The sequence below is a fragment of the Epinephelus fuscoguttatus genome, linkage group LG1 (assembly GCF_011397635.1).
Source record: "Epinephelus fuscoguttatus linkage group LG1, E.fuscoguttatus.final_Chr_v1".
In the NCBI taxonomy this organism is placed as follows: domain Eukaryota; kingdom Metazoa; phylum Chordata; class Actinopteri; order Perciformes; family Serranidae; genus Epinephelus; species Epinephelus fuscoguttatus.
In genome coordinates, this window is record NC_064752.1 from 5,688,119 (window position 1) to 5,715,014 (window position 26,896).

The following is a 26,896-nucleotide window of genomic DNA, read 5'->3' on the forward strand; positions in this document are numbered from 1 at the left end:
CGCAGCTAAAGATCATATATGAGAGTCATATAAGATATCAGTTATCGATCTTTAGCAACAGCAACGAGGCAAACATTTTAAACAAAATGAGTAAATTTCTCTGGAGCTCAAAAATTAAGATTACTGTGGAGTGTGAAATTGTAGCACTGTACTCTGTAACTGACATGAATCAAAAGTAACAGCGTTAAATGACTTTAAGGCCTCTAGTTTCCCGGCGTGGCGCAGGGTGGCGCAGGGTAGCAAACCCCGCACAGAGTTAGTTTTCAAGCAGCACAACCCGGGGCGTGCTCAGTTTGGTAGTTTGGCAGACCGAGGTGTGCTGTGATGGGTGTGGCAGTGCAGCAGGGGGAGGTGTCGACAGATCCAGCTTGGCGCAGTGACAGTTTCGTGCCAAAAGGCTTTGCCGATGGTGCGCTAAAAGCTCGCCAGCTGAAACCAGGTCTACTGTCAGAGCAGGGGGAGCGCAGCCAGTGTAGTGGAAGTTTGGCTGACCGGCGGACAGTGCACACACGTCACCAAAACCTCACAGGCAGGTTTCCAGAATGTCAGGCACATTAACGATGCAATAAATAGCCACAAAACCACTATTCAATGCAACTATCTGCAATCAGCACATAAATGTATCTCTGTATCGACTGTCCCGTCACATCTGATGTCAGATCAAAGGGGATTGGCACCGTTTGGCACGTTTGGCACGTTTGGCACGCGTAATGGAAACCCAACCTGATTTGATTAACACAGCTGCAAACTAATGAGTTCACATCCCTCTCAGCCAACCACAAACAGCCACAGCATCAGATAGGGAGTATATATTCAGCATCTGTCATCTTAGAAAAGTCAAAAGAAAAGAAACAGAGTGAGACTGCGAGAGAGAAAGAGAGAGCGCGCGCACGAGAGAACCTCCTCCCAGGCTACCTTTGCATCATCAGCCCGCGGAGGTCTGCTCACAGTTCTGTATATTCGGACACTGTGAGCTTGGACCTCCCGGACCAAAACATCAGTTTCCTCCTGGGAGAAGTTTGGCCATCTGACGCTGCTGCTCTCTTCTGCCATGGTGAATTGAGTAAACTCTCATTACGCTTACGTGAGGGATTGGTGTGATGTGTGTAAAACCCACTCCACGCCTTCTCTCCTCTCTCTTTCCGACTTGCGCAGGTAGGAGGGACGGAGGTGGGAAAGAGGAGTAGCTGCACCAGGCGCACGGTGTGCCAAACTTGCAAAATCTGCCTGGCCACACCCAGTTGGCGAAGCGCAGGTGGAGCGCACTTTAAACTGCAGACATTTGAAATATTAAACGTGGCTTTCACAGTTTGCTGTACTGTATGTAGCAGGCAGTATATAAAGAGCAAAAGATACAAAGTTACATACATTTATCATAGTAAAGAAATGATGACAGAGACATGCAATCATACAACAGGGAGCAAACAGAAGACAGGAAAGTGCAGAATAACATCAAAGCTCTCCTCTGGATGAATACTGAACATATCACTCTGTATCTTCATAAGAGCCTTGAAGAGGTTTGACTTATAAACCCAATCTTACCGAAGCTCGGTAATATAATTCACAGACAAGTGCTCATTTTCATTTTGCATTTTACTTTCAGTACAAACAGGAAGTGAAGCTTTCTAGTCTTTTCTTAAGTGTTGCAGCATTCTTCATAACTGTGTGACATTCACCCAGAATGGTGACACTCCTGGCACTGAATTCATTTGGCAGACATTTTTACTTGAGAACGTGAGCAAAACACTTTCTCTTGTGTTGCAGCAACAGGATAAAGTTGCCTGTGACCAGAGTCACTTGTGGGGCAACATTTCATCCACAACATATCCAGCCACAAGCTTCATTACTTCTTTATAGCTGCAGCTGTCCACGATTGAAATCCAGTTTAGCCAGTGTCGGGCTACAACTGACCTCCGTGGCTGAGGAGGGCTCACCTTTGGTCGGGTGTATTTCCTGGAGCTTCACGTGCTATCAGTCATAGTACATGTTTCAGACCGGTGTTTTTTCCCAGTGAAAGGAGTTTTAGTATGACCATCTGCAGCGATGTGATCTTGTCTCCTTTCGTCCTGACAGAATCAAAGTATGGGAATATTTCCAGCCGCTAACATAAGCATTTCCATCTTCCAAATTAGCTTGCTGCTTTGTGGCGTGCCTGTGTAGTGCAACGATTACAAAAGTGGGTCTGTTGATGGTGGCGTATCATGCCGACGTGAAAGGACAGCTTTTTTCATCAGTGTCTGATGCCGCAAGTCACTGTTCAAGCACTGGATTTTGAAGACCTCAGAGTGAGACTGAGATGTATTTCAAGTCAGTAGTGATGTAAAAACAAAGATAACATGACGGGTTGTTAGGTTTGGGGGTGACATTATTACTAAAATGTATTAGTAATTAGTTACATTACTTGTTACTGGAAAAAGTGCTATAACAATACTGATGCTGAGTAATTTCCAGAGAAATGTTTTATGCAGAATACTATCATGCCACAGTGAAGTTGACCTTTCAGATGTAAAATGTCGTCACTTTATTGTCATATCCTGTTCCACGTTTGTGTGAAGTTTTGTTATAATTAGCATAAGAATTCTTGAGTTATGGCCTAAAACATGTTTTGTGTGGTCACGCTGACCTTGACCTTTGACCACCAAGTTCTAATCAGTTTACTCTTCAGACCAAGAAGGAAATTTGAGGAAATTCCCTTCTGGTGTTCTCATGTTCATGAGAATGAGAAGGATGCAAGGTCACAGTGACCTTTGACTACCAAAATCGAATCAGTTCATTTAGTCCAAATGACCATGTGTACCGAGTTTGAAGAAATTCCCCGAAGCTGATCTTGAGATATAGTATTCACGAAAATGAGACAAGGTTACAGTGACCTTGACCTTTGACCTATGACAACCAAAATCTGATCAGTTCATTGTTGAGTCCAAGGGGATGTTTGTGCTAAATTCTTAACTTCTTAAGTGTGTTACGAGAATGGGACAGACAGACAGACAACCCAAAACAGTGTGGAGGCATAAAAATCAGTGATAAGCATACTTTTTCTTCTTCTTTTTTTTTTTAACCTCAAAATGGATCTAAAAGTCTGACATTAGAGGCATTGAGCAGTCATGTTTTAATCACGTTATGTTATGTTAACTCTGTGTTGGTGTTCTTGTGTGTTGAAGTCATAGGTGTAATATTTCCAACAGCGCCTGAAGACAGCATTTGTGTAGTAAGTATAATCACAGTCCCCTGTGGTGTTAGCTTTAATTGCTAATCCTACAGCCACAGAATCACAGAGAGAGAGAGAGAGGCTGCCTGTATGATTTCTGCAGCGGGGTGAGTGTGCAATTTAAGTTTAATTAAAATCCAGGAAATGAAGCTCATTTGAGTGTAAAGCTGGACCCATGAAGCTACTTCTCTTCTCAAAGCAGGACTCAGAAGGTAGAAATGTTAATGGATGCGAATCGTTGAACCCTGGAGAGCTTATCTGAATGCTAATCACACACAGGGCTGGGAGCCAGTGGGTACCTTAACTATCCATAGTGGGATTTTGGCCGGTTTCATTGATCTGTGCTGGACAGAGCACAAGGTCAGCTTCGACTGGCAGGATTTTGGTGATTTGCTCAAGGGCACCTCAGCAGCATGGACACGGAGGCCTGAATGGTTTTGTCCAGACTCAGGGCATCAGGTCAGGCGGTTTTCAGGCCCATCAGCAGAGTAAACAGCACAAAATGTGAAAAGGGTTCATTTTCTCACAGAGACAAAATCTGAGAAAGAATCCAGAACACTGTTGGATGTGGAGCCCTGAGTGTGCCGCTGCAATAAGCACAGAATTTTACAGTTTAATATCCTAACCTTTAAACCTTTTCGGGGGATTTTTCCTACCTTTACTTTTAAGCTCATATCACAGTCATTCTAAAGGCTACATACACATGCTATATCTTGTTTTTTCAGGGCTAGGCTATCCAGATTTGCCATCATTACATGTCCTTCTATGTGCCTACTCAATGCGTAAATTAATAATAATCCATACATTTAGAGAAGCTATTACAAATGTATTAATTGCATTTGCATTTAAAGTCTACATTTATAGATGCAAAGTAAATAATAATGTTCACCAATTCTATCTCTTACATCTCTATTTCCTCACTCTTTGAATGATCAATTAATACAAGTAATTACAAAATACATTTTCAGATAGCTTTTAGGTTTTATTTCTGTTGACACTGATCTTGAAACTGCACATTCTATAGAGCTTTTGTGCTGCTGGGGGGAAGGTGTGTGTGAAGCACTCATATTTTCACAGACGTGGATGTAAACTGTCAACACAACTTAACTGGTTTGTGGAGGAATACAACTGCTCGGCTGTACTTTAGTTTCTTATTAAGACAGAAAAACTGGGAAGTTTCTGGGAAATGTTTCTTTATTTAAGTATATAAAACACATACAGAAACAATCTGCAATTGTTGTATGTGGTTTGCATTTGCTACTCTATTTTACCTGAGACTCCAGACTTTTGTCCATGGATACGTTTTCTTCAGTGATTGGATATTTAGAATATTTAGAGTCTTAATGAAAGATCATTTTACTGGGGATCTTCACAAGCAGCATGTGAAGATCCCCAGTAAAATGATCTTTCATTAAGACTCTTAGTCTACATTTGTTTTCTGTGTGCGAGTCCTTTTCCGCTTTTTGACTTTCATCTCTGACTACCGCACCAGAATTAAGAATTGGACTGATGTTAAGTGCGCAGCTCTTTTCTTGCTCATTACTAGATCCAAAGATTTAACAATATGTAAAGTAACATCAGTGGTTTGCACAACATTTCTCCTGTGAAATGCACATAAAACAGATCTGTGAGATGACCCACCCTTGATTTGTTTTAAGTGTTAAATATTATTTTCATTTTGTGATCAGCCAAAGCTTCAGTTGGAGTTGAAGCAGAAACCTGTTTATTAATAGATTAATTTGTGGTTGTATGTGAATGTGCGTGTCTCTCATTATAGACTATGTAGTGTTTACAAACACACCCAAGCATACAGTGTATCAGTGGGATGGCTACAGACTCCTCTGTGTGTGCCATGTGTGTGTATTAGAGAGAAAGCACCCTACAGCACTTGCTCAGGAAGTCTCTTCCCTCTCGCTTATTGTGCTCAGGCACAGGAACTGGAAACAATCACGGAAATCTTTTCTCACCGTCTCTCTCGCTCTCTAACCCCGCCACACACACACACACAAACACACACTCATTGAATTTGCTGGATCAACACTGTTCTGTCGTCCACTGAATTTGGACCTCTGAAACAAACGCAGGTCCCTTGGGGCCAGGCGCAATTTGATTCATTAGAGTTTGACCAATCTGATTTAAGATGACTCTGTCACTGCGAAGGTCAGGTAGAGAAGCCCAGAGATAATAAAATTACACACACACACACACAAAGAAAGTTTCTTTAACCTGACTTTTTAACCTTTTAACTTTTCTTGAGATGCGGGTCTGAAAGCAAAAATATCTTCTTCCTGTAACACACACACACACACACACACACACACACACACACACACCCAGAGTCAGCAGTGTTGAATCATAAGCATTCCTTCTCTTTTGGATTGCAGACTCACTGCTGGATACTTCTAATGAGGCAAAGAGAGACGAGCAGCCAAGCACAGACATACAGTGGGAAAGACAGATGTGGACAAAAGTATGTGGACACACACTTGTCCAGCACTAGGTCTCTAGGTTTTTTCATGTTTATTATAGTTCAAATAAAGGGAATGATACACCCGATAAAATATTTAAGACAACAGCATGCTTTTGACTTTGTTGCAGCAGTTTGTGTTGATATGTCCTGTGCAGAAAGACGTATTAAGCATGATGTACGGATAACCTGAATTGCCAACCTTATCACTCAACATCTGTGTGACCTCACGTTTGATCTTGTGGCGAGATGGGAGCAAATCTCAAAATCTGGTGGAAAGCTTGACACCAGAAGAGTGGAGGCTTTTACTGTGGCAGCCATTTTTACACAGAGATGGCAGTATAGAGCTGCTTCCTTATGCCTCCTTTGCATTTTTTCACAGAATAAAACTACGGCAGCATCATGTCTCTCCAGTGTGTCATCCTTGACAGCATGCCGGCATCGCAGAAGCAAAATGAGCATGTCGGGCGTGACCAACCCGGTCTCACTCCAAAGTTGTTGAAATCCAGTGCTTGGGCAGTGGTTTGAAGCATCACATACTGACGAATAAAGCTGTCCAATGACCACTCCATTGGTGTTCATTCAAAGTGAGTTGCAGGTGGCACCTTGAATGGTAGCCACTAGTGTGTGAATGTGACCACTTGTGGTGGTTGGAAGACTAGATTTATTGATTGATTGATTTGATTTTTTACTTTGTGTCATGTACATGTGCTCAACCCTCCTAGGTTTACAGTACACCATTACAGTGATGTTTATTAACTACTCAGTCCAGAATCAGGATACTCTGCCTTCTATCCCAGGCCTGGCAAAGAAATTCAGCCTCAAGAAAGGTTCCTCCTCTGAAACAAAAGTCACATTTTTCATCATCCAGCTGAAAGAAATCAACATAGACAGAGATCATTTTATAAGAAAGGTGCTCTACAAGTGCAAGTCCATTTACCACACAGTATGTATTTTACATGTGTGAATGTCTGATGCTTTTCAAACAGCAACCGCTTTTTTTTTTAGTTCAATTTCATGTTAGTTGTAAAGAGAGAGAGATATTGTTAGTAACTGTGGTCCTCCAGTGACTGAGACATAAAACAGAAAAGACACATTACTCTTAAAACTGCTTTTAAATACTGCTGGTAAAGAATTTATCTGCTTAAAACCAATTCTCCAGTGTTATAATATTTTTCAAAGGCTAAACTGAAGCAGTCAGTTGTGATTATAAGAAAGTGACACCCTCATATGTAGTGTATACTATGTTACTCTCTCATGTTCATAGGTTCCCTGTGGAGGTTTGTGACCTTTGTGGCACTGTTTTACCATTCTTACATAATAAAGTTTTTTACACATTTTCTTACTTTTATACTTATTTTCACTGAGCCAGATTAATTCCAGGTCAAAAACAAAAGCGTTCAAGTCTCAAGTGAAATCTGTCTAAAGTTTCAAGTCCTCATTTTAGTGAATCAAGTTTGACTTCAGTCCAGATCTCACGTCTACAGCTCTGGAAGACACATGGCTGTTCTCACCCTCCAGAGGACAGCAAAGGGAGGCAGCAGTGACAAGAACCACAAAGACTGGGGAACTAACCATTCATAATTAAGAGAAAAAAAAATAAAATGTGAGTCATGTGCAGGGGTCGGTAGTAACGCCTTACAACTAATGCACATAAATAGAAAGAGCAGTTTGTTTTTGTTAAAGGGCCAGTGTGTAATATTTGGCATGATTTATTGTCAATCTGAATCTGAATCTGAATATCCTACCCATTAATATTGTGTATTAATAGTGTATGATCGCTATAAAATAAAATTCGTTTGGTTTTCGTAGCCTTATAATTATGCTCTTATATATATATATATATATATATATATATATATATATTTATATAGCTAGCAAGGGCCTTGCTTTAGAGAGGTCGCCATCTTGCGCCGCCATGTATGCACGGCAGACCGAGTGGACAATCCAGCCAGCCAGAGAACGCGTTTCGCGTGTATAAATGAACCAACGAAGACAGCGGAAGGAAGGAAGAAGGAGGAGGAAACAGCAGAGAGTGTTAGTAGTTCGTCGATAGAGAGTAGTGAAAAGTTTTTTTGGTTATAAAGTTTGTGAATGGACCCGAACCGTCATCTGCGAGGAAAAGAAGACGCAACTTCACTCCTTGTGATGCACTCTCTGCGGCGCTATTCCTCCTGATGATATATCTCCCCAACGATGGCAGCACCGAATCCCATGCTGTGCATTCAGCCTCTCTTCTCGCCCGCTCAGCATCAAACACATGGAGTTCCTCATCTGTATGCTCCGGCTCAAACAGGTATGGCTCTGGGTCTGTGTCCGCTACAAGAAACTCTTCAAAATCACGTTCAAAGTCGTCCATTGCAGCTACTATAGTCCGGAGATATTGCTAGGCTAAATAAACAGCTGAGCATTGTTTACCGGCTACGCTGTCAGTCAGTGTGCGGGCTGGAGGTTGGCGGAGAGGGGAGGGGGGTCCCCACTTAGTATCGTAAACGAGTATGTGTGTAAAGTTAGAAGTGTGTCTGTTACGCCAGAAGAGTCAGAGTTTGGGATGGAGTGGAGTGTTACCGGAGTTTCTGGAGTGCTCAAATAAACGGGCCTTTTTCCCGAACGCTCCTCTGGTCTCCTGCTCGTGAGTGATTCATTACAATATCGTAACATGGCTTAGATTTCTAAATAAACATTCACCTCCTCGCTAGAAAGACCTACCCCTGAAAAACTCGTGCGCAAGGCTTTTTGTCCCTACGAGGCCACTGTCATTTACCCGACGGGAGGGGTGAGCGAGTGAGCCCTGCAATCTAGAATTTGACCACTGATTTTACTGTTTCCAATGGTTTTCAACCCATTTTACACACTGGCCCTTTAAGGAACGAGTACTTTTCAAGTTCCTTCATTTATCATTTATACCCTTTATACAATGAGTCTACTCTAAATAAAAAGGGAAGGGCACGTTAAGAGTATCGCTGCTGTAGATGCCGATGACAAAGCAACCCTGCAGTCCCTGGCCACAGGGATTACCTGATGAAGTGCTTGCTGTGAGATTGTCACTTTCAAAAACTTCTATCCTCCGTAAGCACATTGAAGTCGCACATGTTGGTTAATGTGCCCATTCATTTCTGATGTGTAACATTAATCTTCTGTGTCATGAGAATGACATTAACTTATCTTGTAGCTAGTGGACTGCTGGCCTTTTGAATTCATTCATTATTTTGCACTGACACGCACACCACAAAAATATATCAAAATGCAACGTAACTTGTATTTTTGAGTAATTTACCTGAGTTTGTGTCTTAAATGGTCATTTTTTTAACTTTAACTTGAGTCATTTTTAGGGGAGTAATTATACTTTTACTCAAGTATAGATTTTCAGTAGTGGTGATGTGTTTGCCCAGGTCACCGTTCCAACAGCTCCGTCTCTCATACTTCTGCGCTCCTTTCTGTGTCTTCCTGCCCCTCTGCATTTTGACACCAAACAACAAGATGTTCCATCTCCTCTCTGCTGACTCATCTGTCAGACTTCACTCCCACTACTGTACTATTAGTAGTTTAGATGCGTCATTTACTTGACTCCCTCAGCTTTCTGTAAATGCCAAGTTTACATCCGAATGCTAAGCAGAAATGAAGCATGTTTGAAGTGACACATAAACCTCTGGAGCTTTACAGCAACACCTGAAGAGAGGAGCTTCACATGTTGCCCCCTGATAGATTGCTAAGGCAGTGCTCTCATCCCTCTCTTCTCTTGATCCTTCCCAATCCTTTCTTTCTCTTTCATTTTAGCCTTTCCCTTTCCTGTCAGTGCTCCTCTTCTTTCCTCTTCTTCTCTTTCCTGTCTTACCTTCTCCTTTTGCCCTCTCAGCTTGTGTTCATTAGTTGTGTGGATGGAGGGAATCGGCACACAGCGAAGAAGGAGATAAAAACTATATTTGGTTTTCAAATCCTTCTCTGTGATTGATTGAGCTCGTCTCATGCGATGAAGCAGCGGTGGTTCAGACTGCTGCCACTCACTTGCTTTAATGCAAAAAGACATCTGGATTTAACTTGAGCTGTTCTTTCCCTTTCAGTTGAAGGCCTTCTGTTGAGTAGTCAGAAAATTTGAGTGGCACTGGTTTATGTATAATGAATAGTCCCTGTTTGAAGGAACACTCAATGTTTCCCAGCGTTAAGAGTAGAGAGGTGAAGATGGTACTTGAGTTATTGGACGTATTGTTTATCTGCCTCACTGCTCATTATAACTTAGTTTAAGAGAGTTTAAGAGTCGTCTCTTTATTGGTGAATCTTTTCTTAAAAAAATGTTCCAGTTTTATACCAGTGTTTACTATATTTGATGTAAAAGAACCTCTAAAAGATGCCCTTTGTGTATTATAAATGAGGTTGTGTTATTCAGTTGAGCTAATAAAGGAATCTGCAATTGGAGTCAATGTGACAGTTTAATTGTCATTCAGACACTTTTTTCATAACTACAGATAATTTCTACACATTTACAAACTTGCATTTCTCCAGCAGAGGTTTTACAGGTTTGAAGATCTAGTGTTTAGCCCAGGATTTAGTGGCATTTAGTGTTGAGATTGCAGATTGCAACCAGATGGAGAAACGTCTCCTGTCTGTTAAGCGTGAAGAACAACTACTGTGGCTGACATGAAAACGTGAATGGCCTTATCTAGCTTTTGTTTTGTTGTTTCATTTGGGCTACTGTAACGAAGAGGACCTGCTCCGCCAGTAGATGTAATTGGCTCATTCTACAGTAATGAAAACACAACAATTCTTATTTTCAGGTGATTGTACTTGAAAGAAAACATACTTATTATATTGTATTGTATTGTATTATTACAGTCTATAATGCCGGGTATCAGCACACTCACCTGCCTGCTGCCTGGCACACAATGCACCCAAACCTGATTCCAGTCACTACCAGTCAACGTCTTCTTGATGACTCGGCAAACTGGGTCATGTTTATCAGTGAGGATAGAATGGAGTGTGAGATGGATCAGTGGTTTGGTGCAGCATCTGCAGTGATGCCTGCTCTGCACTGGACTGTTGTGGTGACGAGAGAGCTGAGCCAGAAGGCAGAGCTTTCAATTCCATCCACGTCCCAACCCTCACCTACAGTATGGTCATGAAATCTGGGTAGTGAGATCGCAGATACAAGTGGCCGAAATGAGTTTCCTCCGAAGGGTGGCTGGGCTCAGCCTTAAGGATAGGGTAAGGAGCTCGGACATCCAGAGGGAGCTCAGAGTAGAGCCGCTGCTCCTTTGCGTTGAAAGGGGTCAGTTGAGGTGGTTCAGCCATCTGATCAGATGCCCTCTGGGTTAGAGGTGTTCTGGGCACGCCCCACTGGTATGAAGCCCCGGGGTAGACCCAGAACAAGCTGGAGGGATTACATATCTCGTCTTGCCTGGGAACGCCTTGGGGTCCCCCAGGAAGAGCTGGAAAGCATCACTGGGGAGAGGGACGACTGGGGATGAATTAACAATGAATTAACTCTAGTTTGCTCAGTAAATAAAGTTTTCTGACTCATGCTTTTGCAGCTGGTTTGAGAATTTTTGAACAGTTATGATCATCAAATGTCTCAGTCAGTGAGGTGGCAGGTTGCAGCTGTGCTCCATTGTCTTTTGTGACTAACGCCAGTTATCTGTTCTCTTTTATTCTCCTCAGATCCCCATCTCTCTGCATCTCTCCCTCCCAATCCATCCATTCGTCAGTCGCTTCCTTCGCTCATCTCTCCAGCATGTCACTGAAGGTACAGACCAGTAATGTGACCAATAAGACAGATCCAAAGTCCATCAATTCCCGGGTGTTTATCGGCAACCTGAACACAGCGGTGGTGAAGAAGTCGGATGTGGAAAGCATCTTCTCCAAGTATGGCCGGGTGCTGGGCTGCTCAGTGCACAAGGGCTACGCCTTCGTCCAGTACGCCAGTGAGAGGCACGCCAGGGGGGCTGTGATCGGGGAGAATGGCAGGGTGCTGGCTGGACAGACGCTGGGTGAGTCCACATGACACGGTGTGATTTATAGCTCTACTTACAGAGCTGGAAAAGAAAAAGTGATGGCCAAAGTGGTTGTCATGGATAAATGTTTGAGACACAGTCCATTTAAGATCATTTTTTACCCTTAAATGGGAATAATAAAGCTGTGTTTTGGACATGGAAAGTGGAGTGTGCATTATGCATTCAATTAGTTTAAGTCAAAGGAACACCATTTCCTTGTTGTTTTTGTGACTAACATGTTTAGGAGCAACAAATCAGTAGACAACAAGAATCTCATTTAAAAAAAGTTACTTTAAAGTCTTTTCTTTTTCTCCCTGGGCTCAGAAAATCTCCAATCACGAAGATGCCAAGTTCTAAATGGCATTATAACTAGTGGTAAAAAAAAAAAAGCTTTTGCATTGTAGGTCAAGCTAATAATTAATCTATTAATTCATTAATCTGGTAATGAATTAAAGCTACAGTTGGTATCTTTTATGAAAATATTTTTCTCATATTGGTTCATACTGTTACTGTATCCATACTAGGCCACTGGTTCATAAGACTCAAGGTGCGGTTTGATGCGATACAGTGGAGTCATGGTTTGTTTTGTTTTCAATACAGCAAAAAAGCAGACATTGCAGAGAAATGTCCTTGATTTTGAAAATTTTATATAACCAAATTTTATCCAACAATTTGCATATATGATGATCAGTAGTGCTGATTCATTTTGTTTTTCCTTTTTTTAACATTTCTAAAAATTTAAATGTATGAAAACTATCATAATTTGGGCTTTTTTTGTACAAAGCAGGAATTATGGTCTGGCTAAAATGGGCTACTTAAAGCCCTGCAGGCTACAGAAAACCCTCACTTCACACTCAAAGTTGTCAGGACCATCTCCTCAGGGTCAGAAAGTTTGAGAAAACACATTCACACTTTCCACGTCGACATATGATGTGCAAAGTACCCTTGGTGCGTTTGTTATTGACATTCTGGGATGCCGTGTCACCTTTAGCCCGTTACATGCATTTTGTGTTTTTAAGATACGCTTCCGTTTTTACAGGAAATGTACAGATTGCATACAGAATAAACTAAATAAAATAAAGAATATATAACGCACTATGTCAGTACAACACTGCAAAAGGATGTTTTTTTTTCCTTCAACAACAAAAGCATGTGGTTAGGTTTTAAAAGAAATAACAAAATTCAGCTTTACATTCATATGGGAACATTTAACATTTTGATTTTCATTCATCATTGTTGTAGCCCTATGGTGATTTTTACATTTTCCAATAGTATAAATGTGTAGCTAATACACTGAATTAAAAAAAAAAAAGTTTTAACATCTTGTCAGCTATGTGCGTCATACGTCTACAGCCTGACGCCTTTTCCTAAAATTTATCAAATCTCAATAACGATGGCTGGTCTTGAGTCTCCTTTGTGAGGCTAGCTATTGATTCCAAATCCAAACAAAGAAAATGCCTCAAGTGAAAATAGAGATATTCATAGTGCGTGGACAGATTTGTTTGCTTTCACCACTAACTCTGCAAAGTTTAAGTCTCATGTAATTATAAATAGCTCACTGCAAAGTAGCTACTTTGATGTAAAACATATTAATGAATGCTCATTTAGACCTATCAGGAATGTTTATATATTGATATAATGTAGGCGGCATGGTGGTGCAGGGATTAGCATTGTCGCTTCACAGCAAGAGGGTTCAAATCCTGTGATGGGGGAGCCCCTCTATGCTTAGTTTGCATGTTCTTCCCATGTCAGCGTGGTACTCCAGCTTCCTCCCACAGTCCAAAGACATGCAGGTTAATTGGTGACTCTAAATTGTCCATAAGTGTGAATGTGAGTGTGAATGGTTGTCTGTCTCTGTGTGTCAGCCCTGTGATAGTCTGGTGACCTGTCTAATGTCTCTCGTCCAATGTCAGCTGGGACAGGCTCCAGCCCCCCCGCGACCCCCAACAGGATAAGTGGTTACAGAAAATGAATGAGGAATGTTTATAAGCGAATTTAGATTAAATAGGCTGTGTTGTGAGTATGTTGATTGATTAATGTCTTCAGACCACACAGTCCTGTAATAATCAGACTCGCTGTGGCTGCACAAACCTCTGGAAACTTTGAGGACTCCTGAGCACCATTACATCCATTTTCCTCTTGAGTGTCTACATATGCCCCTCCCCCTTCCTCTCTGTGTTATTGTACAATAAGATTTCAGAACGGGAATCAGAGTTGAGCAGAGTTTGCCTTTAAGCCGCTGGACTGATTTCCTCCGTGTGTGTGTTCCCCCTGTGAGGCAGGAAGAGACGAGGTGTCAGCGAGCTGGTGCGTAGAACTCAACGGGTTTATGTTCACTCACTGCAGAACTGCGAGCACATTTCTCCAACAGTCTCTCTCAGTGTGTGTGTGTGTGTGTGTGTGTGTGTGTGTGTGTGTGTGTGTGATGAGACAACATTTATGAATGAGTATAACTGAAAGTGTGTGTCTGTGTGTGACAGTGTATCTTAGTGTGTGTGTTCTTGGTTGAAGGGTTAATTGCTCTCCCACTAACAACACTTGTCAACACACACAAAACCACACACACACACACACACACACACACACATATATGCACGCGCACACATTCACACACAAAGTAATACAGGGTACATTTCCCAGAAGGCTCCATCAGTGTGAGTGTGTGTGTAATGTAGGATAAAGCTATGACAGCTAAGGGGCCGCTAAGTGATGCTCTCTGCCCCACTGCAGCTTCTGTGTGTGTGTGTGTGCGTGTTGCTATGGGGATCATAATAAATCTGTCTCTTTCTCTGTACCACTTAACTAGCATACTCTCTTTTTTCTCTTTACATCTCTCTGTACCGCTCTGCCTCTCCTCTCAGCTCTCCAAGTAATTTCAACCCTGAGTGTTTTTTACTGCCGTGATTTAGAGTTCATATCATGACACACTTTTAACCTTTTAAACATAGAAGCACAACTGTGGCATTATTTCGGTGGCAATCAAACCTTTCTCTGTTGTTACTATTATTCATCTGTGTGGCAGCTGCACGTAGTACGTGTGGGTGTTGTTGTGGGTTTTTTGTGAACAGTGATTGAGGTTGGAACGTTCAGTAAAGTTCAGGGATGTACCAGTTTATCAGCTGAACATTGGTGTAGTGACTTTTACAAAACAAAATGTTTAAACAAGTCTGAGGGGCAAACGGGTGAACTTGTTTTGGACGCGTGTTCTGGGCTAAGAGTAAAGCAATGTCCAATGCATTCCAAGCCAGAAGAGGTTTTGTACTGAACAGTACAAGTTGCTCGATGTTACTACTTGCTAGCTGTCAAGCTAGCGTCAAAAATTCTGTTGTGACCTGGCTGTGATAGACTAAACCCTCTACTACTAAAACCTAAGGGTGCCATAAATTAGAAATACATGTTGTAGCTATGATAGATGTAGCCTACCTGATCCTACCAAAGGCACAAACAATATACGCACGCATCACTGCAGTGCCACATATAACGTTGCAACTGTTGCCTCCATTTCCATGGAAATACATAGGGCCTGGAAAAGAATCAGTCACGTCAGTAGGCTCTTATATGTCATGAAACCTAGATTACTGCCCCAGCAAGTAGGTCAAACCTTAGAAAAGACCTAGCAATGGACCTGATTTCTAGTCCATGTTAAGTCCTCCAGCCAACATGAGCTTAAAACTTTATTGAGAACGTCAGGTTCCCCAAACTAAATAAATACACCATACAGCTGTGACTGTGTGGGGTGGAGCGGGATATCCACCAATCGGAAGTTCAGCGGCAGTTGCAGGTGGCACCTTGTATGGTAGCCTCGGCCACCAGTGTATGAATGTGTGTGTTAATGGGTGAATGTGACTCGTAGTGTATAGAGCGCTTTGAGTGGTCGGATGACTAGAAAGGCGCTATGCGAATGCAGGTCTGGCAGTAGCTCAGTCCATAGGGACTTGGGTTGGGAACTGGAGGGTTGCCTGTTCAAGTCCCCGTCTGGTCCAAAATATGGATCGTGGACTGGTAGCTGGAGAGGTGCCAGTTCACCTCCTGGGCACTGCAGAGGTGCCCCTGAGCAAGGCACCGAATCCCCCCCAACCGCTCGGAGCGCCTGTCATGGGCAGCCCACTCTGACATCTCTCTACTTAGTGCATGTATAGGTCCAGTTTGTGCATGTGTGTGTTCAGACCTGTGTGTAATTGACAACAGAGTAAAAAATTTAATTTCCCCTCAAGGGGATTAATAAAGTATATATAAAAAAAAATTACCATTTACGTAAACACAAAACCGCTTTGCTAGCTCAGTCTTGTTACGACTAAGATATCTGCTGAAATTTTTTTTCCATACACAGATTAAGCTCCCACATCCTCATCACAAGCTCCCACATTCTCAAACTTCACATATATTTTTAAGCTAGTAGGACCGTGTCACCGGCACAGCTGATAGAGGATGCCAGACGTTTCCATTCAAGAGCATTTTAATGTCCAAAAGTAAAAATGAATTGAAAAAAAAATAAACATATCTACATATTTCTTATCTTTTTGCAATCCAGTGGTTAAGTTCAAGTTCTGAAATTGTTTTATTTTAGTTGGTTATTCTATAAATGCTACTATAAGAGCTGAGAGAAACAGCCTATCATGAGCATTTGTCCGATCATTTGGTTATAAGATATTCTAATGACCCAAATTTAGGTGGCTTTTTGCTCATTAGCTTTTCAGGTCATTTGAAATTAAAAAAAACAAAACAAAAATCTGAGCACATTCTAAAGCCCAACATACACTGTACGATTTTTGACCGGATTTGACCCGATTTTTGAGACGCACGACCTGCCGACGCTCAGTCTCGTCTTTCGCTGTGCAGTGTACGGGGGGGGACAAGGGCCGATCATCTGTTCCAGAACCACGGTCGGACGGTCGGATGAATTTCTGACATGTCAGAAATTTTGGTCGGCCGGCACAGACAATCGCACAGTTGAAGCAGAGCCACGAGCAGATTCGCCAACGTCTGTGCATTTATCCCTCACTGCGCCTGCGCGAAGACATAGATCACCATGGCGATGCATCGGTGGACTGTAAATATGGAGGCCAGGTTGGTTGAGCTGTGGCAACAGTATGAGTGCCTGTTCGACATTTCTTCTGCCACCTACCACGACCGTTATCAACGAGAGAAACGCTGGCAGGAGATAGCCAATATTCTTCAGCTGCCTAGTAAGTTTTTTCTGCTCTCATTTTCAAGCAAGCTAGCGCGCTAGACGAGGTACAACACACACACAGAGGGTGCACCCGGCTGTAGCCGGCTTACCTCCAACTCTCGTTGTAAAATGGACAAACCGTACTGTCCACGTCTCTCAAACCATCTGCGAGTCCATATGTGCCGACGCCTCTTCTTTTTGGACGTTTCGGCACACAGTATAGCACAAATCATCAAAGCAAACCACTTGTCCTGTTTCGTTGACAACAACGGCACTTCCGGAACAAATCGGAGCTTTCAAATGTATCTTTATTGACAGCTGTCAACGGGCAGGACAGTCAGCAGGGGACGACGAGCCATTTTCACCCGTACAGTGTGAGCTCTCTGATCGTGCTTGATGATCGGAACGTACAGTGCGAGCACATAAATCGTGAGCTTTGGCCGCACATCGCAGACGATTCACTCGTACAGTGTGAGCTGGTATTAACAACAAGATTTTAAAAATCGTACAGTGTATGCTGGGCTTAAGTGTCTTGTTGACCCTATCAGATTGCTTGGTCAGAACTAGCTGTTGTATTATTACATTTTAAAAACCAGGCCAGAGACACAATACAGTAAAACTTAGCATCACTGTAAAATATGAAGCAAAGTCAACCAAAGAGCTGAAATAATGACAGCAGCTGAGGGGACTTCCGATTTACAAACTGCTTAGCAAACCATGAACAACAGCTGACAACTTCCAATACGCTGACTAGTAAAAGAGTGGAGTGTGAAGTGTTTTCTGACCGACTGAAATGACTTGCTGCTCAGACAGACACTGAAAGAAGTCGATAAAGTATGTTTGTGTGTGTGCTGCGTTCAGGGACTTCCCCTTAGAATAACAAGACCCTGCAGGAGACAAAATAAAATCACTGAGGCATATGGAGCAGCAGGTTGACGGTTGACAGTGTGTGTGTCTCTGTGTGTGTGTTTACACTGTTTTTTTTTCTTGGGTCGTAAAGGGGAGGGTCAATAACAGTTTTGGCTGGATAAAGGTGTGTGTGTCCTTGCAAACAACTGGACTTCCGCCATTTCCACACCTGGCTGCGGTCATGATTCTGGATCATTGCCTCAAACACAAACACGCAAACACACACACACACACACACACACACACAAACACACACACACACACACACACACACACACACACACACACACACACACACACACACATTCCCCTTCACGGTGAAGTTAACAGGCTTGAATCTTCAGCCTCCGGCTGCTGAAAACTCACTTTCCCTCCTCATCTGTCCATCCATCCTTTTATTATCCTGACTCCTTCCTTTGCTTCCCTTGATCATACGACTCTTTCCTGCTCATGTTTTAAGAAATTTCAGAGGTCCTTTGACCCTGAATTTGATCTAATTTTGAAAAATACCTCATGTTTATTTTATCTGAGATACAGGTACCGACATTTTAAAGCTAGTTTTCCTCTTATGTCTGTGTGGGTTTCTTGCAGTTGCTCTGGTTTCCTCCCACAGTCCAAGGTCATGCAGGTTAGGTGAATTGGAAACTTTAGATCGCCCTGTGATAAAATGTTAAGCTCCTGGTGTTTCCTGCCTCTCATCCAATGCATGCTGGGATAGACTCCAGCCCCCGGAGACCCTTAACAGGATAATGGAGTTGCAGAACGGATGGATGGATGAATCATAGGTGCATGGTTGTTTCCTTGTGTGAGCTCAGAACAGCTATTACTGTAACTTTCCACCCACGTGTTGGATGGAATCACGAAACAAATGTACTCTAATAGTCTGTGAAAAAAAGCAAAGCAGTAATCGGCTGAAGAAGTGGGGCCCGAGAACAGACCCCTGAGGAACTCTCACTTGTCATTTTTGTCCAAAATGCATCAAAGCATCACAAAGACTTAACAGCAGATTTTTTACATTAGCAAGGCCTGACCGTTTGTTCCTGAAAGTGTTGTTTCCTCATTCATCCTAAATTACTGTCATTACACATCTGTTTCTCATCCTTGTTTTATTCCCATATTTTTCAAATATGTAAGCAGTCATTCTCTGTAACTGCTGCTGTCAGGTCGTGGGGGGGCTGGAACCTATCCCACCTGACATAGGGTGAGAGGCAGGGAACACCCAGGATCAGTTGCCAGACTGTCACAGGGTTCATAGACCGCGGGGGGCCAGGGGGGCCATGGCCCGGGTAACTTTTGTACTCTGACATAGAGGGCTGCATTGGGATTGGGTCCTGCCGGGTCCCGCAGGTCCCCATTAAACAGTGGAAGAAGAAGAAAAAGAAGAAGAAGAAGAAGATGTAGCCTAGCGACAGGATGTCAACACAGGATCTTGGTGCACACGCATGAGCGTTTCCACTCCATATTTATTCATAAATGGACGAATATACCCTGAACCAGCTTTCATACCAATTTGCCGCTTGCTCCACCTGTCTGTCTGTCTGTCTGTCTGTCTGTCAGTCAGCTCCATCTGTCATGAGACAAACATGAAAGAAGATGTGCAGTTTATTGTGTTTCACGGCGACGAGCTGTCATTACGAGCAACTATTACGCACATTAACCGCCCCCTCAGTAACTTCATCCTGGCGCCGGGCTTACCTTAACCTCAATCACTGCGTGATTATATAAAGGTAGAAAAATAAATAAAATACAGAGGAGGAGAATAGAATATGAAACAGCCTTTATTTCATTAAAAACTAAATGAAACTAAATGAAAACAATAGGAGCACTATTCCTGATCAGTGCGTCAAAAGACATGCAGACAAGGGAAACAAAACAAACAACCCCATGAATCTTTTTATTAATAGCCTATAAAATGACGTGTTTTCTCCTGCGGGACGGGAGAAGACACAAAATCAATGCATCTCTATTACTGTGCGGGCATAAATTCTCAGAGTTTTGCAGGAGCGGGTGGGAGTGGACAGACACATTGCGGTTGCGGGCAGTAATGGTCAGAAATTCAGCGTTCTGGTTACTTTTCAGTAACTGCGCAGCTGTGCTTGTTCTGTTGTTGTTGCATATGCCCCCCCACCCCCTCTGCGTGACTTGAAATTATGCCCCCCCCCGTTCAGATGTGTTCCGCAGTCCATGATAGGGCTGACACAAAAGCCCCGTTTCCAACAAGCAGTACAGTACAGTACAGTTCTGTTCAGTATGTTTCCACTGTGAAAAGTTGTGGATGGTACCAATGGAACAGTTCTGTCCCGTCCCCATGTTTAGTCCCCCCTCTGTTGGGGTACCTAGCACACAGATGTGGTACTAAAAGGTGGAGCTGTGAACACTGCAGTCTGATTGGTCAGTAGAGGACGGTCACTCTGCTCAGGGCCGAGTTGTGTCTGGTTTTGGGGCTCATGTAACCACTGTTCATACTGTGGAGAGTTTTATCAGTAAACTGTAACTATAAAATGAAAGGATGTTTTGCTGCCTCTCACAGCAGCTGGAGTCTGAGAAAAAATAACTTCATTCACTGGGCCGACTGCCGGCGACTTTTAAGGTGGAACATTAACTTGTACTGTTACTCAATGCATGAGTTGACAGCATGAATCCATCAGCACACCTTGAATTTCAATGTGACAACTTTGATCGTTACTATAGTTTTTGTTATCTCTCTTTGATGACACAGCGTTTTAGTAATGAGTGGATCTTCATGGGTTTAAAAATATGTATTTATGTCCAACGCATTATATCCCAATCCTCACTCAGTGGGCTACAACAACACTAAACCCCTGAGCTTGCCTGAGAAGGACTAAATGCACAAACCCGCTATTTTTAAATATCCCATGGAGAGAGACTCACTGCAGCCTGTTCTGTTTTGTTCTGAAAATGTCAGTGTGCGGCCTCGTTCTGTGGACAATAAACCAGGAGCAGACTTCCCTCTGTGTTAGGTATTGAGGAAATACAGAGAGTGCTGGACGGAGCAGTGAGTGACAACAACCCTGCCCACATTTAAGAGGACTGTTTGAGGTGGAAACGCTAAACAAACCTGGGATCTAGGTACCACGTCTGAAGGGATATTTTGGTTCCAAAGGTACCATAGCAAAAGTGCTTGGTGGAAACAGGGCTAAAGTAAAGAGACAGACAACCATTCACACTCACATTCAGACCTACAGACCATTTAGAGTCACCAATTAACCTGCATGTCTGTGGACTGTGGGAGGAAGCTGGAGTACCTGGAGGAAACCCATGCTGACACGGGGAGAACATGCAAACTCCACAGAGGGGCTCCGCCACCCCTGGGTTCGAACCCCCTACCCTGAGTGTAACAGAAATCCTCTTGCTGTGAGGTGACAGTGCTAACCACTGTACCACTGTGCCACCCAATATTAAATTATATAAAGAAAAAGAAATGAAAACAGTACAATATATTTATGTTTATTTTGAGATTTTTCTCAGGGCTGTAATTTGATTTGGCCCAGGGTGCAGTAGCAACATAAACCAAAGGTCCATCTACATTTGTTATTACAACCACAGCCATGTAGGTAATGTGGGCCTTCTGCTTTTAATGAGGTATTTCCTTCTGATTGAGGACAGGGAGGAAATCTTTCTTTCCTTCTGATTATTTATACATGGCAGGTTGACAGGCCAGTCTGGGCACACTGGGAGCTGCCCGACTGACTCAACGGCTGAGTGTACTTACATGAGGCACTGTGTGCAGATAGAGGAGAGAGGGTGTTGTAAAATGGCTCAACAGCTTCCTCTAGTGGAGGTTACAGGGTAACACAACATCCACCTTAAGAAATTGTTTCCCTGTGATGTGTTCACTACGGCAGTGGTTGTCAAACTTTATGTGCTCAAGGCATACCAAAGGTGGAGCCAAATCTCAAGGCTCACCTGTATAGCTGCACAGTAGCCTCTGTAACATGTGTTATCACTTATCATGACATAAATATTTGTTTTTATTTACTCATATCAAATAACAACTGACAACCAACTATTACTCATGAAACATTTATTAACAAAATGATTTAAGAATTCATTTTAAACTTTTTAAACTTACATCAAAGCACCAATAACACATCCATTCAAACAGGAAATAATCTAAGAAAATGTGATGTGTCACACACTTATAATTCCCACCTGTGACCAGCGACAAATAGGTTCCCTGTGAAGGTTTTTTTTAAATTAAACTAACTTAATTAATTAATTAATTAATTTCAGATAGAGTTTGCCTCCTTATAAGGAAACAGGTGCACACAACATACTGATACAGTCAATTAAACATTCATTCACAGCTTTTTGTATAAGCCCAGTTGAATACTGCAATTATAACATGGGGTTATCACAAAATCCTGCAGCACACCTGAATTTGCATCACGGCACACCATTTGAGAACCAGTGCTCTACAGTTATGTTTTACACCTGTGTTTTCAGTGCTCATAGAGTTCATTCATTCATTTCCCGTAGCCATTTATCCTGTTGGGGTCGCGGGGGGGCTGGAGCCTATCCCAGCTGACACTGGGTGAAAGGCAGGGTTCACCCTGGACAGGTCACCAGACTATCACAGGGCTGACACATAGAGACAAACAACCATTCACGCTCACATTCACACCTACGGACAATTTAGAGTCACCAGTTAACCTGCATGTCTTTGGACTGTGGGAGGAAGCTGGAGTACCTGGAGGAAACCCACATTGACACAGGGAGAACATGCAGACTCTGCAGAGAAGGGTTCCCCCACCCAGGTGTGAATCCGGAACTGATTTTGGAATCTAACTGTATTAAGGATTAAAGAGTTTTAAAGCTTGAAGGAGCCTTAGATACTTTTCTCTTTAACTGGCTGGTTTTAAAGGGTTCCCACACATTTTCATGGCCAACATTTAAAAACTTTTCCAACATATTAGATTCAAACTGTATTCAAACATGATTTCAGCTCTCTGGCACACATAGAGAAAACACAGGGAGAAAATGAAGAAGGGTAGGTGATGACGAACAGAAAATTGACACGAATCAGAGCTATGATACATCGGCAGCTTGAGAAAAATTAATTTGCCATTTTGTTTCATTACATGGAGGGTTATCCTCGGAAGACTGCTGTAACAATTTCATTACACATATCAAAATTGTATGACTTTTCCAAACCTTTCAATCATTTTTACTAATTCTATGACTTTTCAAGGTTTTCCATTGCTGTGGGAACTCTGTTATTAGTCAGTTGTCCTAGAAAAAACTGTAGAGAAAGTCAGAAATCAACTGTTCTTCTTTTTTTCCTCTGTTCTTTTTTTTTTCAGATATCAACATGGCTGGAGAACCGAAGCCAAACAGACCCAAAATCCTGAAGCGATCAGCAGCTTCTCTGTACAGGTACACGCTGCCATTTATTGTGTTGATTGTCTGATAGATCATGGTGTCACTAGACAGATCTTGGAGTATTTCAGGACTCTCCTTTACACGTGCACATTCTTTTAAAGGCCAGGACCTGTGTATACCATTGTGCTTTATGTTTTATGACTGGCTGTGGGGATCTTGTACACCAGTGCACACTATACTACTGCTAAATGGCCGTCTCCGTATGTCCACAGACTTTTGAATTGGTTGGACTTCATACTTAGATTTTTCCGCAGGCTGGTTCCTTCTTATCTGTGTCCATACATGTGTAAAATCTGAAATCAATATGGCCTGCGCTCCCAGACTATTCTATAGAGGGTAGTTGGCAACATTCAAACAGGCAAAAAAGCTTTTAAATAACTTGAGTTGATCGAGAAAAAGCAGCACAATTTGTTAATTTCTCAGTGATTTCTTCTAATTTTTCACTAAATTTGCTGTCGAAGTTGTACCTGTTTACTTAAATTGTTTTTTGTGATGCATTTTAACTGGATGCTGTGTTCACTCGTTTGTGATGTGTGACAGTATCTGTTGTTTGTGTTTATTGTTACAGTGTTCATTCTGCTGTCCTGGCCAGGTCGCTCTTAAAAAGAGTTTTTAATCTCAATAAGACTGTTACCTGGTTATATTAAAAGACAGACTGTATAGGACTTGTATTTTAGGGCCAACAAGGGAATATTAAACCCACAAATGTGTTAACCACAAAAGCAAATGCAGGCACTCATGTGGGACTGAGATCTAAACCACTTTGATTGAAGAGGGCCAAGGCTTTAAAACCACCCACACTGGATAACAACACCCTGAGGAAGGTGGGGGCTGGGACCTGTAGGTGTTTTATTAACAGCACCCTGAGGCAGTGTTAGGCTGCTATTTTTAACATCTCAGCTCCCTTCAGTCTTGAGTTAGACAGTCTGACTTACATTTCAACTTGTTTATGGTAGAACACTATGTCTGATTTTTTTATTTCTCAAATACAAAACCCTACAAAACAAGACTTTTATTTTAACCTTAGATACTTCAAACGGTTATAACTGTTTTTTCAACGTGGACCCTTTTCTCCACCCATGTTTTCCTGTCGAAGTAACTAATGGAGACGACGGTTTTGAAACTGGTCCAGTATTGAGCAAAATACTAGCTGACAGCAGCAAAACAGGCTGCCATGTAACTGCAGTGGCATGCAAAAATGTGGGCACCCCTGGTCAAAATTCTGTTTAAGTGAATAGCTAAGTAAATAAAATATGAACTGATCTCCCAAAAGGCATGAAGTTAAAGATGACACATGATTTTCAACACTGTAAGAAAGATCCGTGTATTATTGTTGTTTTGTACAATTTTAGAGTGAAAAAAATGAAAGGAGCACCATGCAAAAGTTTGGGCACCACAAGACATCTGAGCTCGCAGATAACTTTTACCAGGGTGTCAGACCTTATTTAGCTTGTTAGGGTTCTGGCTTGTTCACAGTCATCGTTAGGAAAGGCCAGGTGATGCAAATTTCAAAGCTTTATAAATATTCTGACTCCTGAAACCTTGTCCTGTCAATCAGCAGCCATGGGCTCCTCTAAACAGCTGCCTAGCACTCTGAAAACTAAAATAACTGATGCCCACAAAGCAGGAGAAGACTAAGAGCTGTTTCCTCAGTTCGTAATGTCATTAAGAAATGGCAGTTTACAGGAACTGTGGGGGTCAAATTGAGGTCTGGACGACCAGGAAAACTTTCTAAGAGAACTACTTATAGGATAAAGGATGGATAAAGGATGGATAAAGCATTGGCGGTGGTTGCTCAGTGGCGCATGAAGACAAATAACCAAGTGGCTAACTTCCAGTTTAGCGTTCCGCTAACCTGAAGGGGGATAAAAATGGTTTAATCGCGCAGCTCTTCTAGACTTTCAAAATGTTATCAGACCAAATGGATCAGATCCTGATGGTGAGTCATTCCGTGGGGGTTGTGACACTAACAAAGTATATGCACTTATTTCCAGACAGCTCTTTCACAACATCAGACTGTGGAAGAAAAAAAAATTTTTGGGCCCTTTGGCATTACATGACAGACCTTGAAGTTTAATTCCACATTTGACCACAATGTAAAATAGGCTTCAAAGCCCACTGCTCTTCTTGGGGACTCGCTGCATGGACTGCCTCAAATTATTGCGGTGAACACACTTCCAGCATTTTAGAGCTGAGAATACCGGTATAAATAATTATAAGAATTAAATAAAAGACATAAAATAAAACAATTAAAGACCAAAGTTCAACTAGTTTGGTCTTTAATTGTCTAAAAACTTTTGAAATTGTTGGACTTAATTGTGGAATTAACAGGCACTCCACCATGTGAGCATAAATATAACAGAACGTAATCTTGAACACAAAAAGTTCAAATAAACTGTTGAACAGAGGAACTTGCTCTGTGTGGAGATTATCAACATATTTTCACCAGTGTTTCTCACAGCTCCAGACACAGCTTAGTGTTTGATTTTTAAATTCTCTCAAGATGTAACACTAGTTTAAACAGTATAATGTAGCACAATGCACATATCTGTTTATTTTTACACACTTGCAGACTCAACACAGTGAAGATATATATTTATTCTTAGTATCTTAAGCACTAGTGTTGACATTGTAGCATAATATGTATTTTAATTTCTATTTGATTGTATTTCATTACATTATATTTACATACTTACTCCTGTTCTTACAGTTCATAATTCTGTATTCTTTACATCGGAGTGAGTGTAATGAATCACAGTTTCCTCTCGGGGATAAATAAAGTATTAAATAAAGTATTTCTGATTCTGATAATAAAATACAACATATCAGTACATTTAAAAAAAATAGTTGGGGTTAATTTGTAAATGCATTCGTTTTTATATAACATTATTTAACATCTCAGCTCCCTTCAGTCTTGAGTTAGACAGTCTGACTTACATTTCAACTTGTTTATGGTAGAGCACTATGTCTGATTTTTTTATTTCTCAAATACAAAACCCTACAAAACAAGACTTTTATTTTAACCTCAGATACTTTGAACGGTTATAACTGTATTTTCAACATGGACCCTTTTCTCCACCCATGTTTTCCTGTCGAAGTAACTAATGGAGACGACGGTTTTGAAACTGGTCCAGTATTGAGCAAAATACTAGCTGACAGCAGCAAAACAGGCTGCCATGTAACTGCAGTGGCATGCAAAAATGTGGGCACCCCTGGTCAAAATTCTGTTTAAGTGAATAGCTAAGTAAATAAAATATGAACTGATCTCCCAAAAGGCGTGAAGTTAAAGATGACACATGATTTTCAACACTGTAAGAAAGATCCGTGTATTATTGTTGTTTTGTACAATTTTAGAGTGAAAAAAATGAAAGGAGCACCATGCAAAAGTTTGGGCACCACAAGACATCTGAGCTCGCAGATAACTTTTACTAGGGTGTCAGACCTTAATTAGCTTGTTAGGACTCTGGCTTGTTCACAGTCATCGTTAGGAAAGCACAGGTGATGCAAATTTCAAAGCTTTCTAAATATTCTGACTCCTGAAACCTTGTCCTGTCAATCAGCAGCCATGGGCTCCTCTAAACAGCTGCCTAGCACTCTGAAAACTAAAATAACTGATGCCCACAATGCAGGAGAAGACTATAAGAAGATAGCAAAGTTTTCAGGGAGCTGTTTCCTCAGTTCGTAATGTCATTAAGGAATGGTAGTTTACAGGAACTGTGGGGGTCAAATTGAGGTCTGGACGACCAGGAAAACTT

General features: G+C 41.9%; 1 protein-coding gene across 3 annotated transcripts in view; it reads left to right on the plus strand.

Moving 5' to 3' along the window:
* raly (RALY heterogeneous nuclear ribonucleoprotein) overlaps positions 1–26,896 on the plus strand; it is a 210,711-nt gene that overhangs the window by 108,985 nt on the left and 74,830 nt on the right. For all 3 annotated transcript variants that reach the window (XM_049590224.1, XM_049590215.1, XM_049590211.1), the window contains 2 exons: positions 11,328–11,656; positions 23,063–23,135. In XM_049590224.1, coding sequence (XP_049446181.1) covers positions 11,401–11,656; positions 23,063–23,135 — 329 coding nt within the window. In that variant the 5' untranslated portion in view covers positions 11,328–11,400. The remainder of the gene's footprint in view (positions 1–11,327; positions 11,657–23,062; positions 23,136–26,896) is intronic.